The sequence below is a fragment of the Diabrotica undecimpunctata genome, chromosome 4 (assembly GCF_040954645.1).
Source record: "Diabrotica undecimpunctata isolate CICGRU chromosome 4, icDiaUnde3, whole genome shotgun sequence".
Classification (NCBI taxonomy): domain Eukaryota; kingdom Metazoa; phylum Arthropoda; class Insecta; order Coleoptera; family Chrysomelidae; genus Diabrotica; species Diabrotica undecimpunctata.
Window position 1 is genome coordinate 10,227,385 of NC_092806.1, and position 17,081 is coordinate 10,244,465.

General features: G+C 34.1%; 1 protein-coding gene across 5 annotated transcripts in view; it reads left to right on the top strand.

The window, feature by feature from the left end:
* btsz (bitesize) overlaps window positions 1-17,081 on the top strand; it is a 513,708-nt gene that overhangs the window by 312,948 nt on the left and 183,679 nt on the right. For all 5 annotated transcript variants that reach the window (XM_072528865.1, XM_072528866.1, XM_072528867.1 and 2 more), the window contains 2 exons: window positions 6,980-7,206; window positions 15,041-15,191. In XM_072528865.1, coding sequence (XP_072384966.1) covers window positions 6,980-7,206; window positions 15,041-15,191 — 378 coding nt within the window. The remainder of the gene's footprint in view (window positions 1-6,979; window positions 7,207-15,040; window positions 15,192-17,081) is intronic.

Below are 17,081 nucleotides of genomic sequence, written 5' to 3' on the forward strand. Positions count from 1 at the left end.
AGAAAGGTTGTGGTTCTAATTGCGGATGCAGGAAATCAGGATTGCAATGTACTTTAATTTGTGGGCAGTGTAATGGACAATCATGTCTAAACGCTTCATCAACTTCAGATGATTTCAATGAAGAAAGTAAATATGCACCTGATATTATTGAATATTTTTATTCTGATACTTTAATAAACGAGAATGATGATGATGAATCCGATATTGAGCAGCCAGAGGAAGAAGAAGAAGACGATGAAGATGAAAATTAATACAAAAATATTAACCATACATAATAAAAGAATATATATTATATTTGTAACTTTAATAAATCGATTATTGGATTAATAAATAAATATATAATTTTAAAAAATAATAAATATGATTTTTTCAGTATTTAATTAAATATAAAAATGATTATTGTTGAATTCTGCACTTGATCTTAATTTATCGTATATACAGCTGTTAAAAATATCATTAAAGTTCATTTGAAATATTTCATTTAATATTGTATGTTTGTTAAAAATAAAATATATATTTTATAATTAATATCTATAATAATAGTATATTAAATAATAAATAATAAAAATTTAATGATAATTATAGTATTTTAAGTGAATAATTAACTATATAACTTATTTTTATTGAATCCTACTGGCTGACTTCGCGTTACCGTATACACAGGTAAGCGGTCCCCCACTCTTTGCGCTCTATCTTAAGAAGGGTTGAAGGCACATAAAAGTACTTGAGACAAAAATTGAAGAGAATTTTCCATTCTACAATTTTTCTTACCACCTTAAATGTCATAAAGTGTAAGGGAAACGAGATATTTGCAGAAAACTCATTTTCGTGACCTTTGACCTTAAATATCTTAAGTCGCGGACACGTGATTATATGAGACTTTTGAGGTAAGTTTTATACCATCAAAATAAAGACGTATGCAAATTTTCAGCTTATTATCTTTCATTCCGAGGTTGCATCCTTATTTTACCGGACTACTATAATATTTAGGCCGTCATAAATTCCACAATGAACAGAATCATAAATGAGTTCTCAAATTTATAGTTTGAGAATATATAGAAAACTGGGATAAGATATTGGTGAATCCCAGTTTGTTTTAGAAATGCTATGGACATACGAGAAGCATTATTTGGAGTAAACGTATTGATTCAAATGTGTATGGATGTCAATCAACCACTGTACACTTGTTTTATCGATTACAATAAGGCTCTTAGTAAAGTCATAATTACCTAATAAAATTGCTTTGATATAAAAATATAGATAACAAAGATATTAGAATAATAGCTTATCTGTATTTTAATCAGACCGCCAACGTTAGAGTGGAGAAAGAATTCTCTAACTAAATAGCGATACAAAGAGGAGTGAAGCAGAGTTGTGTGTTTTTGCCATTGCTGTTTAATTTGTATTCGGAAGAAATAATACAAAAATTAGTCGAATAAATCGATCGGAATAAAAGTTAACGTCAGACCTATCAATAAAATTGTAAACGAGGATAACGACCATACAGAAGAAATAAGAATGAAAATTGGACAAGCAAGATCAATATTTAATAAAATGAGAAAAGGGCTGTACAGCAGTGACCTTAGCTTATAATTGAAAATAAGAATATAGTAAAACCTCCCTTAACCGAAACCTTTTCAATCGAAACCTCGTTTAACCGAAACGGCTGAGTTTCAATAATTTCGTCAATAAAAAGTAAATTTTTATCGCAAAACGTAAACAATTCCATTAATTTCACTCACCGATTGATGCCTATGTGTGGTGGGAAATCAAAAAAACCAAGAGCTCTAAAATATATTTCCGAACAAGCACTTCCAGCTTTTTATAAAGGTCAAAAAAGCTCATGGATGTCGACCAGAATGGTTCTAACATGAATTCGTCCCAAGTGTAAAATCCTTTTTAAAATCAAAAAACCTTTCCATCAAAGCATTGTTGCTTGTTGACAATGCGGTAACTCACCCTCAAAATCTACAAAATGGAGAGAATTGTCAGACTTTTGCCACGGAATGTCACGAGCTTAATTCAGCCGTTAGACCAGGGAGTAATAGATTCATTCAACAGACATTATAGAGGAGCATTCTTAAGATATCTGTTATTACAGAAGACAAATTAATCCAAAAGTGTTGATTCTCAAATCTTTAACAATGAAACATGTTGTTTATTGGTCTACTGAGTCGTGGGCCAAGATCAAATCTTCAAATGCTGGAACAAACTTTTTGATGGGATTTTGATTGACGATCCTGAAGAAGAAAATGGTAAAGAAACGACAGAAAAAAATAACCCTTTAATAAAAAAATTTGCCGGGATGTGACGAAATTAACCAAGAAGAGATACGTGAGTGGTTAGCAGCCCATGACTCAGAAAGTGAATTCCTCGACCAGAACATCATTGATATGGTTCTTCATCCAGACAACCTGAGCGTATCAGACGACGAATATGACGACCCAACAGACAACAGGCAGCACGAGACCGCCGACTCGCGTTGCCTTCAATTATTTTCAATTCCGTAGAGGTAAGAACTTTATACAGTAGGCCTAATTAGTTAAGGACACGACTAGGTTCTTAATTTTTGTTGTCTTTGCATAAAGTTTTGTCCTTTTCAGATTGCTTTACTTTTCGTCGAACAATCGAATGTGGCAAACTCATGACGTTCTGCAAATGAAAGATGAAGCAAAACATCGTTGTCAAACAAAAACGCAAAAGAACAGAGAAGATTTCTTTAAAAAAGCATGTTAAACTTGTTCATTTTCCTTGATTTTATTACTTTATATTATATTCTTTGACCAAGAATACTATAAAAAACAATTTTATTTTTAACCGAAATTCTTGTTATCCGAAACGGCCTCCCCCCGAAATATTTCGGTTAATGGAGGTTTTACTGTATTATATATTCCGCTACTATTGTTTTCCGTGCTGTTCTATGGAATGAAGAACTGGACCTTAAAGAAAGAAATTAGTGATCGATTAAAAGCATTTGAGATGTGATGCTACAGAAATATATTAAAAATAAGCTAGATGGACAGATGGAGATAAGATAATACTGGTTCAATTACAAGAAAAAAAGAGTATTTGCAGAAGGCCCATTTTCTGGATAAATAATTTGGGGAAGTGGTATAAATTTAGTTCTGTAGATTCATTCAGAGCTGCAGTATCAAAAGTAAAAATATTGTTATTCTCTTGCTAATGATACTAGTATTTTCTATGATGCTGTTTTCAATTTTCTTCCTCGAGTTTTAGCTCGTGATAATTTCTTATGTAGTAGATATTCCGTCTGTATTGGTTGATATTGATTTCGCTTGGTAGCTACATTTATACTGCGTACATTTATATAGCCTTTGATATTGAGTTCACTCTTCTCCTTTTTATAGATTAGATTTTGCTGTGGAATTGTCTGTTGTTGCTTTTTTGTTCCCTTCCGTGCCCTATCTTTTTTTATTTGTTCTATTTGTTGTCAGGTTACTACATTTAGTTTCCTAGTTACTCATGTAGGGCTTTTATTTGCTTTATTAGATTTCTATTTTGCTAAATTAATGGGAGGTTGTTTAGTAACTCTTATGATCTATTTGTCTCCTCTTTAGATTGTTCTCTAGGCTCCCTACTTACTCTCTACTAGGCTACCACTCTCACATTGTTAAAACTCTCAACTAATATTGCGTGTTCTTCGAGCTTCATAGTATTGGCTAAGTTGTGCTTAAATATTTTGGTCGTTATTTTTTTGTTGACTGGTTTGATTTCCTCTTCTATTTCTGAGCGATCCAAACTAATTTAGTTACTCCTAGCTCTTCCATTGCTTTGAACATTTGTTTTCTATGTACAGAGTCGTATGCTGCTATGTAGTATATAAATATGTGATGAATAGTGGCGAAAGATATGAACTGCTTCGAATAATTATGCAAGGGAAAATAGCAGGAAAAAGGTCCATAGGAAGAAGACGAAACTCCTGGCTAAAGAGTCTACGGGAATGGTATAGCTGTAGCAGCAACGAATTGTTTCGGTCAGCAGTTTCGAAAATACGTATAGCCCTGATGATCGCCAACCTTCGGAACGAAGATGGCACTTGAAGAAAAAGAAGATGAATAGTGCCATTATGATTTCGTGGCTACCTTCTTTATATAGTTAAGCTGGGAAATTATATATTACGGGTGATTTGTTTCTGCCTAGTTTAACTGCGTCTTTAACTTCAATAATCGTTTCGTTTACATCATCTCTTTGGCTTTCCAGGATTTCTTCTTCTTCCTCTATATTAAGTATCTGGTTAAATTATTCCACCCATCTATTCAATACAGCTTTCCTTGTTGTTAATAGGCCACCACTCTGACTTCTGCATTGACTTGTGTTTGCCTTGAATTCTTTTCTGTTGATATTAATTTTTTTATAGAATACTTCGAATTCTTTCTCTCTGTTAAAGATTTCTACATACATGTAAGTTCCTTATTCAATTGGTTCCATTTTTCTTTTATGTATCCGCTTTTCTTTTCTTCTCTTTGTCTGGTAATTCTCTAGAGTTGTTCTAGTTCATCGGGTAAGCATCTTTCTTTAGGCTTCATTTTTCTCTTTTATTGCATTTTTCCACTCATGGTCAAACCAATAGAGCACAATTTCTTCCTTTATTCTGGTTCACTAGGAGTCTATCTTGTAACATATGTTATGGAACTTCAGGAACTATTAGCTCGATGCAACTTACGACGACGCCTCTTTAAAAAAATAATTATATGGGAGCATTTGCTGAAAAGCCTTCCACCTCCGTATAAACAGTAGTAAAATAAAGAGGAGACTGTAAGAAAATCACTAAAAAGGTATAGTTTCATCCTTATCAAATGTAGCTACTTCAAGATTTCTGTGACGATGATTTTTATAGAAGAAATTTTGTAAAATCATCTTAGATCAAACCAACTCGCTCCGTAATATTCTGCCGAATAGTTCAACGATGATTGTTAATTATTTAAAAGGTAATAAACAAAATGTTGTGTCTAAAATCACAACAGCATTCACAACGTCCACAAAAAGATAATGTATGTTGATATTCTCGGAAATTTATTGAAGAAAACTTGACAAGCGATCTATTTATATCTTAATATACTTAAAAAAAACTATTAATCCTCTTATAATGTCAACTATAACCTAAGTTGGTCTTCAAATTGTCATCCTGTACATGATTTCTTATCTCTCAGACAAACTTCTATTCAAACTTCTTGTACGCTCTATTTACATAATATTTGCTATATATTCTTGATATATATTAACGGAGAAATATAACATCTAACGTCAACCAGGAAAAGTGCTTTAGTTAACTCAACTTGTTAGTTTTCAATTATTTTTGCAATATTTAACATCCTTTACCCTTATTAATGATGCTGCTACGTAGTAACGTAGTAAACACGAATGCTTGCGATTATATATAATGTATATGCAGGTGTATTTTCGCAGTATAAATAAATAAGTATATGAGTCTACTAGCTTCATTCCCGTTAGCTATTAACGTATACTTTACTTGGTATGAGAGAAGTTATAAATTGAAATTGTATAATATGCAGAAATCTTAAAAATTGGACAAGATATTTTAATTTCTATAAACTATAACTTTTATGTTTAGTTTCTAAAAGCACTTACATTCTAATTCTTTTTTTGCGTTCCTTGCCATCTAAAAAGTCGCAATAGAAATGGAAGACACAGGCTTGCTTTCGGATCAAGTGATTGACATACATCTGTCCAATGCGCAATCATAAATTTATTGCGCATTGGATTTTTATATATTCTCTTCAGACAATTCGTGTGGATTTTTCTTATTGGTGTGTTATTGGGCATTTCACAGGGATTTTGCATATTAACGACCCGGGAGACCCTGTGGTCATGGGAATCACCTCTCTTGCCGGATCTTGGTCTCCGATGTCCATAATCATTAAACGAGTTTGTGTTGTGTTGTACAGCCATTATGATTGTACTAGAGATATCCATAGGGATCGTTAATATAGTGGTTTCTTGTTGCCTTCTATATTATTATGCCGTTGACCAAACCACTGATTCTTCCGAATTTGGGGCAGGTTTCTCAGCCCCAGGACAAAAGAGTGCCCTACCACCTACTAACTCATCCGCCCGAAGCCGTTGGTCAGCAAGTGGGAGATTGCTTATACCGGCAATCATTCTGTGAATTAGTGTGGATCTCCTGTCTGATGATAGGAAATAACTTTAAAATCGCGATAGTATGCTGATGTTTACAAATTTAAATACAAAGACTAGCAAATTTGCTCCTACGGCATATACTATCTTAAATACATTCACATATTTAGTTCCGTGTTTAGAATATGGACGTATATACAATTGTATATGTATATGTATATATATATATATATATATATATATATATATATATATTTAACATAGACCGAGCATACCGGCCGCACGTACTAACGACAAGATCTCTTGCGGTTGTTCGATCTATCCCTCTCTAGCGCATTGCTACTCTTCTCTTTCCCTGCCCAAAAAAGACGCTGCTATACTTACTTGATGTAATAATACAGAACAACTAACATCGAAAAAAATGGTGCCGTCACTTGGCTCTACAGACTGCTGAGTCTATGTTAATATATACGTCTATGGTTTAGATAGTGATTTATTACTTTGTCAATTTTAGAGATTTTCTTCCTACTTGCGCCATTGTCTAATTGTTAAAAATTACTACACTATAACATTTTAAGGTAATAAAATTACCAATAAATAGGTAAACCTATGAAATTGTTAATTGAAAATTGGAAAAAATTTTTACGAAAAAAAGTACCTACTGAGCTAATCTTACTTAATTTTCAGGCGCTTTCGAAAAGAAGCATATTTTGTTTGGTTTTTAAAATAAATGTATTAAAACTGTTTTTGGTATTCCAACTCGTTTTATCTTCTATTTTTGACCTATAAACACGTTTTCTCCCAACTTTTAACAATTATTATGTTTCTAATAAAAGTTCTAATTATATTACAAATGTTTTAGGTATTTTAACACCCGAATCAATAAGAAAATTCGACCGAAACCCAATCGAAAAGCGAGTCAGTTTCGAGAGTCATATTCCCAACACGAGGATGCTCGCCAAACCTGCTCCAGTTTTTAGAACGCAATCTTTGGTAGAGGGAAGAGTTCAGAACCATCTGATGAGTCGGTATCCCATTCACCACGAAGATAATTCTGATAATTCGGAAGAGGCGACAACACATAGCGAAGTAAGTATTCAATTGAAGCTTTGACTTCAGTAATTTTTATTTTATGAACCGGTAGTTTAGAGACATTGAATTTGTCATTTTTTGCTCCACACATAAGTTTGCTATAACTTTTTTTATTCATCTGGTAGTTATTGGTAGTTTCCGTAATTCAAACTTCATTTTTTTTTTTCGTACGTTATAGCTTATCGGTATATTTTTGAAAATAGGCTTTAATATTCTCCAAACTTATTTACCACAGCTATTGTGATATTGCAACTGATTTTTTTTCTTCTTTGTACGCCTAATGTAGCTTTCTGTACAATGATGTTGAATTGGTTGCATACCATTGCCTAAATTTCACCATCAATAATTATTGTCTTACAATGATTCTTATTTTGCTCTGAATCTTAATCCACAATTGCACCAATTGCGTCAAATTTATCTCTACTTTCTATATTTTACATCTTATGTCAGGGGAAGTATGGACTTGTATACTATTTATAATACTAAACTTCGTGTCATGCCTAGGCTATCGATAACTAGATGGCGCTTCCAATTCACTTAGAAACATGCATCGGAAATTGGTGCACATTCTTTACTATTATAGAACTAGATTGTCTGCAGTTTTTTTTTAATTTTATTTAAGTACGACGTGATGTACCAAGTAAAAACAACGTTGAATAATAGTTGAATGACAAAAAATTTCTCACTCGTTTACTATCAGAAATAAACTTGATAACTTTTATAAAGGATATTGTTGGTCAATATCAATGCGGATTTACTCCTGGAAAGTCAAGTATACATAAAATTCAAGCCCATAGGCAGATTCTAGAAAAGTCACTAGAATATAACATAGATGCACACCATCTCTTCGTTGACTTTAAAGCAGCCTATGACAGTGTAAAAAGAACTACATTATAATGCAATGATAGACTTTGGGATCCCACCTAAGGTTAGAATTGAAGGAGAAATCTCTACGTTCTTTGATATTAATAATGGTCCAAGACAGGGGGACGCGCTGGCGTGTCTACTCTTTAATATTGCCATGGAAAAGGCAAGCAGACAATTAAATATCAGAATGAATGGAACTACTTTTAATAGATCGCATTCGCTGACGATATAGTTATAGTGGGCAGAAGTATGAGAGACATGGTGCAGTGCTTTACAAGGATTGCGGACGCGGCAAGTGAATTAGGACTTTTGGTAAACAAGGAAACACTTAGAAAAATTTATGGTAAGACACTACGGGCAGAGCTAGAAGTACAGATATACGACATAGATGCAAGGTGGAGAACATCAAAAACTGGGTAAGAAATAGAAGAGTAGAATGGAACGATCATATAAGCCGAATGACAACAAATAGAGTAGTAAAGACGGCAAGAGACGGTTCCCCAATAGGAAGACGATCAGTAGGAAGACCACGCAAACGATGGAATGACAACTTACTGGAGGTACATTGAAAAACAGACAGAGTCATGTCTATATAAAAAGAAGAAGAAGAAGGTAAACAAGGAAAAAACCAAATCATGTTGGTTTCCAAAAACCCCCCGAAATATCCAATAGAGATTTCTAATTAACAACCATACCTTTGAGCAAGTCAAAGAATTCTCATATCTCGGATCGCTAGAAAACGCAACAAACACGACAAGCGACGAAATAAAAAGATTACTATTTAAATGGGAATAAGCCACAATTAAAGGTTAAAATACGTTTATTGACGTTTCAATTTCCACTTCGGAAATCGTTCTCCAAATTTCCGAAGTGGAAATTGAAACGTCAATAAACGTATTTTAACCTTTAATTGTGGCTTATTCTCATTTAAATAGTAATTAATTTAAAAATGCCACAAGAAAATAGCTTCAGAACAATATTAAGAAATAAAAAGACGCATAGCAGTAACAAACAGAACTGTTCACAGTCTCCAGAAACAGAGGACGACCACGAAGGAGATGGATTGATGATGTGGAAGAAGATTTACATATTCTAAGGGTCAGAAGATAGAGGGAAGTTGCCAGGAATTGACATAAGTGGCGACTTCTTTGTGAGCAGGCCAAGATCCACAACGGATTGTCGAGCCACTTATGATGATGATGAAACTTGACAATATCCTGTTAATTTAAAGAACTTTTTATGGGTATATACTCAGTATATCATGATATACTGAGTATCTCCACTTATTATAATACTACATAAACAGTTGCCTACTACTAAAAAAATTAAATTGTGAAATATTGCTACAGACTGGCCTGATTATAACACGTCGCATCATTTGCTCTATTCAAATTGTTTTTCTAAAAATTATAGCGATATTTGTAAATAAATTGTATTAGCGCGTAAATAAATTCTAGTTGGAATTTTAAAATAAAATTTGTTCAATAATTTATTGAGAAATAATTTATGATTGTTTAGTATTTTATTTAATTTTATTCCGCTTTTATTTTGTTAATTTTCCATTGAGCTGGCATGAATTTAATTTTATGATGTATCGATGTCAACAATCATCCGTGTTTTATACGAGGAAATCCAAGTAAAATATTAATTGGCTATTGTATATGTCATTTAATAAGGAACTTGGGTGTTTAAGGAATTGTATTGGCTTAGATGGTTAATTGATCTCTAAAAATGGTAAATAACATCGAAGAGTTCCCCCAAATGGAGCTTTGCGAATTTAAGATAAGAGTCAAGTTGTCTACTTTGCGGTTTTTGGCTATAACTCAAAAACTGTGCATTTTTAGTAACTTTAACCCTTATCTGGGCAACACATTTTACTTATGTAACCGGGAAACTCGGGTCCGTTGGGCCCACCACTGTTCTTGAATGTGCTATTCATATTTACCCATATATTTCAAATATTTATTTTTTATTTTTTATTAAAGTTCAATTTAAATTGTCTAGATTAAAAAAAGGTGCTACTATAGTATGCGGTCTACCTCGAGGGTACCATCTACCTGAAGGATTTGCACAATATAATGAAATGCAAGAAAACTTTTGTAGAGAAAATATTTATTCACAAGTAATAAAATAAACATTTGGAGCCAAGTAAAGACTTAATTAATAAATAAATAAAACCTTTTGTAAATTTACCAGGCCATTTTATTTGAAAAGAGGGGTTGATGATTACGCATACCCTGGAAAAAGATTACGGTGTTGTTGCCTTTCATTATTGTGTGTATTGTGTTTTAACCTCATGGTAGCTTTAAATATAGTAGGTCCATAAAACTTACTTCAAAGTATATCTACATTATGAATGTTGGCACTCAGGTGCCCTGCAGTTAGTAGTAGTCCAATAAAGGCATATAGCTCTGTAGAGTCTCAATATTTCCAGTTTTATATCACCAGGGTTCGACTTCTTTATTTGTACACTTCACTATTTCGTTCACAATTTTTTCGTCCACAAAGAAAAGGAATCAACAGGATCATCTACACTTTTACCAGGGGCTAACATTACTTTGTGCACTTTGCTTTTATTATGTCGCAAGATCGTATACGTCCTGTCGTCCTGTCGGTTGTGGTTGACTCTTCCAGTTAATTCTATCCTTAGTTTCAAAAATTACACAATCTGAAATCTGGGAACTTGTAGCTACACATTCTTCTTCATTATCACTCAATAGAGTCACTTTCAATGCCACCTACTTCAGGAGATTCTTCATCATCCGAATCCCATAAATTATTAGCAATATTTTGCAGTTCTGCAGCAGATAATGGTTTTCGGGACATTCTTTCACTATAATTCAATATAATTTTAGGAGCTTATGTGCGTGTGCTTGTGAAAGATATGGCACGGAAACAAGTCCATCGTCCACAGAATATTTTATTTATGTTTAAAGATATTGCTGAATTTTGCCATGACACTTCCCGTGTCCCCCCTCTCGTAGGGGGGAACACGGGAAACATCGATTTCGACCGATGATTTTGAACACATTCAGAATCGCCGGTTGCTTCAAGCGGTTTTTTCTGAGAGAACCGTTCATTCTACAGATGAGGGAGCTTTTAGAGGGAAGCCCGAGGGGTAACTTTTTTGCATATTTTTTTGGGTCCCAAAATTGACTTCTCAGGAAAACGCATTCTCAGCAAAATTCAGCTTGTTCGTCTCGTTTTTAGAGATCAAATCTCTTACAACTGGATTATATTATTTAGTTTGCAACGAGGATACTAAATCAGAAGTATAATTCTATTTAGTCTTATATTAATGATGACACCTAGTCTACATATGTACAGATGCACTTCACACAAGACTTACTAAACAATATAATTTGACAGGCTTTGTTGGTTTTTAATTACCCTATTCAAATATAACGAACGAGTCTGAATCCTTTAAGCTAGCCAGCCTTCTGTTTGCATAGTTTTTGTGTCGGGTTGTTAATTAGAGCAAATTTCACCTCCAATAATTACAGCTTAATACACATTCGCAATTCGCATCGATATGAACAAACTACCAGTTACAGATTGGGTTTATTAGGGGTAGCACGGCATAATTGGTGCTGTTTGAGTAGAGATCAATGATACGAGGGTGTGGTGAAATACAAACAAACTGGCATTCCCGAAAAAACGGAATCAAGATAATACCATCGATAAATTTATAGGTATGATCATTATAATTGATTTTAACGTCAGTGTTGGCGGTGATATAATACCAGGGATAAAACAACAATGTTACTAAAATATCACAAATGAAAACGACGATTTACTGACGGACTGATGTAGCACAATTGAAGTACTTATTTATAATAGTTTTCCCCACAAGGAGCAACACAAAATACTTTTGAAAATAGTAGAGGAAAAATATCTACGATAGAACATATTTTTATTCGAACATTAAGTTACTCCGGTCTCAATTTTTAGATGTAAGGACACTGCCAGAGGATACGGAAACAAAATTATAGTTAGAATTACAATATTAGCGAAAGATACTAACATTATGTTTCCACTTCCTAGACCAGCGTTTCCCAAACTTATTTTTCCGTGGCCCGGTTATTTTTGTGCTTATCCTTTGTGACCCACTAATTTTTTGCATACCCTGGTGTGTGTGTACAAGACAACATATTTAAATATTTATTATAGTTTTATATATTTTAATAAAGAATTATTAGCTTAAACAAAAATGTAATAAAACAAAATAAAATCAAATACTTTAGTAATGAGAAGTATGTAGTTGTTCCTGGTTAACTAAAAACTTCATGTTTGAAGGAACAGATGTTAATTTTATCCCCAGATCCGATTCGACTTCCAAACGGTTCCTATATTTATTTTTGAGGAAAACCAATATTGAAAACCTAGCCTCACACTTACAGGTCGTAACAAAAGGAATTAGAAACTTTATCTTTTTCTGCTAAAACTGCGTACTCCTGGCGGCAAGACAGCCAAAAATCTATCAGTTGTATTTTCATATTCAGACATATACAAATATGTCTTTGAGTGCCCTATCACAGGATAGTTCAATTACTGACTCAATATCTAAATCCGGAAGTCCTGTCTCGGATTCTACAACCATTGTAAATGGATTCCTTATCCATGCTTTGTTGCTGTGGATAGGGGGAAAATATTCCTTAATGCCATATTTAAATTGTTTAAGAAGTCAAAAATATCACAAAGATAGGCTACCTTGATTAACCAACTGACATCATGTAAACTGTCTTTAAATTGAAATATTGCATCTCTAGCCGTTGGTAGATGTTATTATAAGAATATTGAAATTTCTTCCTTCAATTCAATAAGTCTTTTTAAAATATTCCCTTTTAATAGCCAACGCACTTTGCTGTGTAAAAAAAGATGTTTATGTTCACCTCCCATTTTTTTTAACAACGCAGAGAAGTCTCGTTCAGTGGGCTAGATTTTATGAAGTTTACAAATTTTACACTCTTGCATATATTCGGTTAAAAGCAGTGGCATTTTCTACATTTAATACCTCTCTATGGATGCTACAATCCACCCAAACACATTCTGGTGCCTTTGATCGCGGAAAAAGCCCAGTACGAGCACCTGCCATTGCCCGTGCTACATCGCTACTTAGTCCCACACATTTATTCCATTCAATTCCATTGTCATTCATTCTTTCTGAATAGTATTTTCAAAATCGTATCTTACAAAACACATTAGATTAGTATTATCTTTTATGTCTATACTTTTATCAATTTGCAAGCAAAAATAGTTTGTGACCTATAATAGTTTCTTCAATACTCTCTGTCATCTCCACAATCCTACGCTTCACTGTGTTATTTGATAGAGCCAGCGTATTTACTTGCTTTTCCTGTTTTTTATCACATATCCAAGATGCTACTATTTTCATTGCTGGAACTATTCATTTGTCGGCAATTGTGTAAGGATAACCGGTTTCAGAAATTAATTTTGATATTTCATAAGATGAAAAATTCAAAGATATAGACGTTTTGGTAGCTATTAATTCTCTTTTTATTTATAAAAAAATCTAGTGGCTTACCACTGTTTTCCTGGTGCTTCAATTCCAAGTGCAGCTTCAATTTTGAAGGTGTCATGGACTCATTTGAAAGTGCATCGTAACAAATAACACATAATGGTTTGTCATCAGTACCCTTTACAAAACCGAACTGCAAGTAATCTGCAGAATATTGTGTAGTCCAGGACTCCTTCTTTTTTTGTGACAGTTGTAGACTGCGCATCGAGCGGTCGTTTGTAATTACCACTCGTACCTGTCTCTGGATGAACGTTACTCGACTATCTATTATTACCGTCGCTCTTAGATCTTGTACCCGGCTGCAGATCACTCGCTGCAGACCGCGGCCTTAAAAAGCAAGATGTAAAACGGAGAGGCGAGGCGACCCTGCATTTTGCTTTCGTGGGCCGGTACCGAGTCGCGAACCACCATTTAGGAAACGCTGTTATAGACAAAGATTAAAGTCATATTTGCCCCTAGTCTCCCCTTCACATTCTGCGTTAATGGCGCCACAATGAAGCGTTACATCGAGCAATATACCATATTGTTTCCAGTTAAAACTAAAATTAAAACTGTTAATTAATTAAAAAATTAATATTTTGTTTACAAACGAGTCCTCCTTCACAATTCACAGGAAACATAATCCTTCCGTTCTACGATATTGCTCTTAGGAGAATAAGCATTTGAATGTGTCTCAAATGTGTACACAGTATACATCAAAAATCTTTGGTTTTTGGAATTTTGGGAGATCATACTATTGGCCTTTTTTTATTGAGGGAAATCTAAACGCAATTACTATGGAATAATTTTCTTCCTGCACTTCGACATCTGCCAATCAATTTAACGAAATTTGGTTTTAACAAGACGGCTCTCCTTCATCTAATGCACAGGCCGTCAAAGACTATTTAAATTTAATTTTTCTTGAACGTGTAATTAATATACAATGTACAATAAAATGGCTCACTGGGTTACCAGACTTAACTCCCCTAGATTTTTATTGTTGATGGATGTTAAAGACCAATTTGTGCAGCCATGAAATCGAGTGAACCACCGACTTAAAGCAACTGAGGCAAAAGACGTTTTTTTTTCAAAAGATGTGCAAAGAAACAATTTTTTCTTAAATTATATGTGATTATGAACCATCCTGTTAAAAAAATAACAATTTTTTAAATTCTTAAACATTCAATTGACAAATTTTTTCTTAACATGTTAAACAATAATTCTACTAAATGTTAAAAAAGATTCCTCTGAACTCGCGCACTTTTTTTTTATTTACATAGTTATCGAAAAACCCATACCATTTTATAACTTATTTGCGAGTAGGCAGCAGCTGCATCTCTTCGCATTACAATATTTCTTGAAAGCCACCGAATATTTCCTTATACTGTAGATTGCAACGTACGAAAGAAAAGAGCCAAATACATCACAATTTATTTTTCTTTTCAGGCGAACGACGGCCGAGATGAAAACAATCCCATCGAGCTCTGCGAGATTGAGCCTTTCAGCGGAACGGTGTTCCGGAAAATGATGGTCCGAAGACGGAGAAATAACCTTTCCGCTTCCGCCTCCAACTGCGCCACTTCGTCCTCGGAAAACGGTAAGCATTTGCATGCTCTCTTGACAGGTATTTTCATTCTTGATTAATGATTCTGACGTTCTCTTTTTTATAAAACAAATATAGTAAGTAGAACGTGGTGTGGTGGAAAAGGGATTGGTGGTTTGAAGGGTTTGCATGTATGTGTAGGATTGGCAGATTTGTATAATAATATAAATATGTTTGTCGACCAAAGTATTTATTTATTAGTGACTAATTGACAGTATATCTGCTTTCATAATAATTCAAAATAATTTTAATTTTTTAATTGTACCTTTTAAATTACTTAGCTCAACGTTTAAAGATAATTATTGAAATGAAGTGTATAATGTATTAACAACAAGATACAAATCGCTTTATTTAATCCGAAAATGATTCACAAACTAAATACAACCTTAAATTGTGCCGCTTTACTTCTGCTCGGGCGCCAATTTGTGATAGCTGGCTCTTTTAGACTGCAGACTCGGTAAAACACAGGTTTAATTTAAATAAAAATATATTCGGAATAAAATAATAACAAAATAAAAACTACATCCTAGATAATTTATAAAATCGCAACGAAAATACGATGTGGTAATATACACACACGTTAAAGAAAAAAAAATGATCTGGTTTAGAGATGGACGAATCTATTAACACTTGATCCGGCAAGGAGCAGGAAGTCACTAATCATCACTTAGACACGGAACGGGTATGTATTAGATCAACACTCTAAGACCGGTTTGGAGCTGCCACTAGATCAACACTAGCGGAAGCGGTTGGCCTTCGGTCAACACCCTATGACCAGTGGATCAACACTCTGCTAGAACTCCTATGTCGGTTGGTCAATTCCCACCAAATCTGGCTGAACTCGATTATCTCTTGCGGTGTACGTTTTTTTTATAATGTTACTGGCCTGCCAACTCCTCTTGCGCGCATCTATGGAAGTGGAACTTTACCGGTGGAAGTACGTGCACACTGATCGTTGGCGGGACGGTGGCGAAAGCTGGTGTTGTCATCGTTACTTACAACATTAGCACACTACATTAATTAAATTGTCCTTTTATTTTTTATTAAGATCATTTATAATAGTTACCTGCCTGCCTTGAAATCACTCCATTTCAATATCATTGATTGGCAGCAAACAAAGTCTTTGGACAACTCTTTTACCTATTCCAAAAGACGTTCTAACAGTACAAACTCTTATTATCCGATCGGACCCCAGATGTAGCTCGTTAATACATCCCATTCTCAAATGCAGAGGTGGATTATTGTCTTCAACCAAAAGAACCAACGAACCCACCTTGATACAATTGGTAGCTTCAACATATATACTTTTGATCATATATTCCAGAATTGTAAGCTTAATTTCTGCAACAACTGATGTTCTGTTAGTATGTTCTTAGATAAATTAGTGATGTAGACCCAAAAGATCGACTAATGGACGTGAGATCATAAATATTGTTGAATCGTTAAATGAAAATTACCTACATGATGAAATTTGCCCTCTTTATCGCGACATCCCATAACCACCATGGTTAGGCGATCTAAGTGGAATGAACTTTCAATCTATACGATTTTTGAGGAAAAAATTCCTTATATTGTCTTTCCGTATGTAATTTTGAATTTTTTGATAAACTTATAGACATATAACACAAGATAGACTGTCTGCTGCAATACGGTCGCGTTCCCCCAGTGCGACAGAGAACGCAGTTCCTGCATCTCTGTCTAATGGGCCGGGCTTATCGACCACGTGACCTTCTCATTGGTCATTCAGATCATGTGGTCGATAAACCTGGCAAATTAGAAAGAGATGCCGGGACTGCTTAGCGTCAGTTGTCTCTGTCGCACTGGGGAATGCGTTGGTATTGCAACAATCAGTCTATCTTGTATTATATGTATGGCTTATTTTAA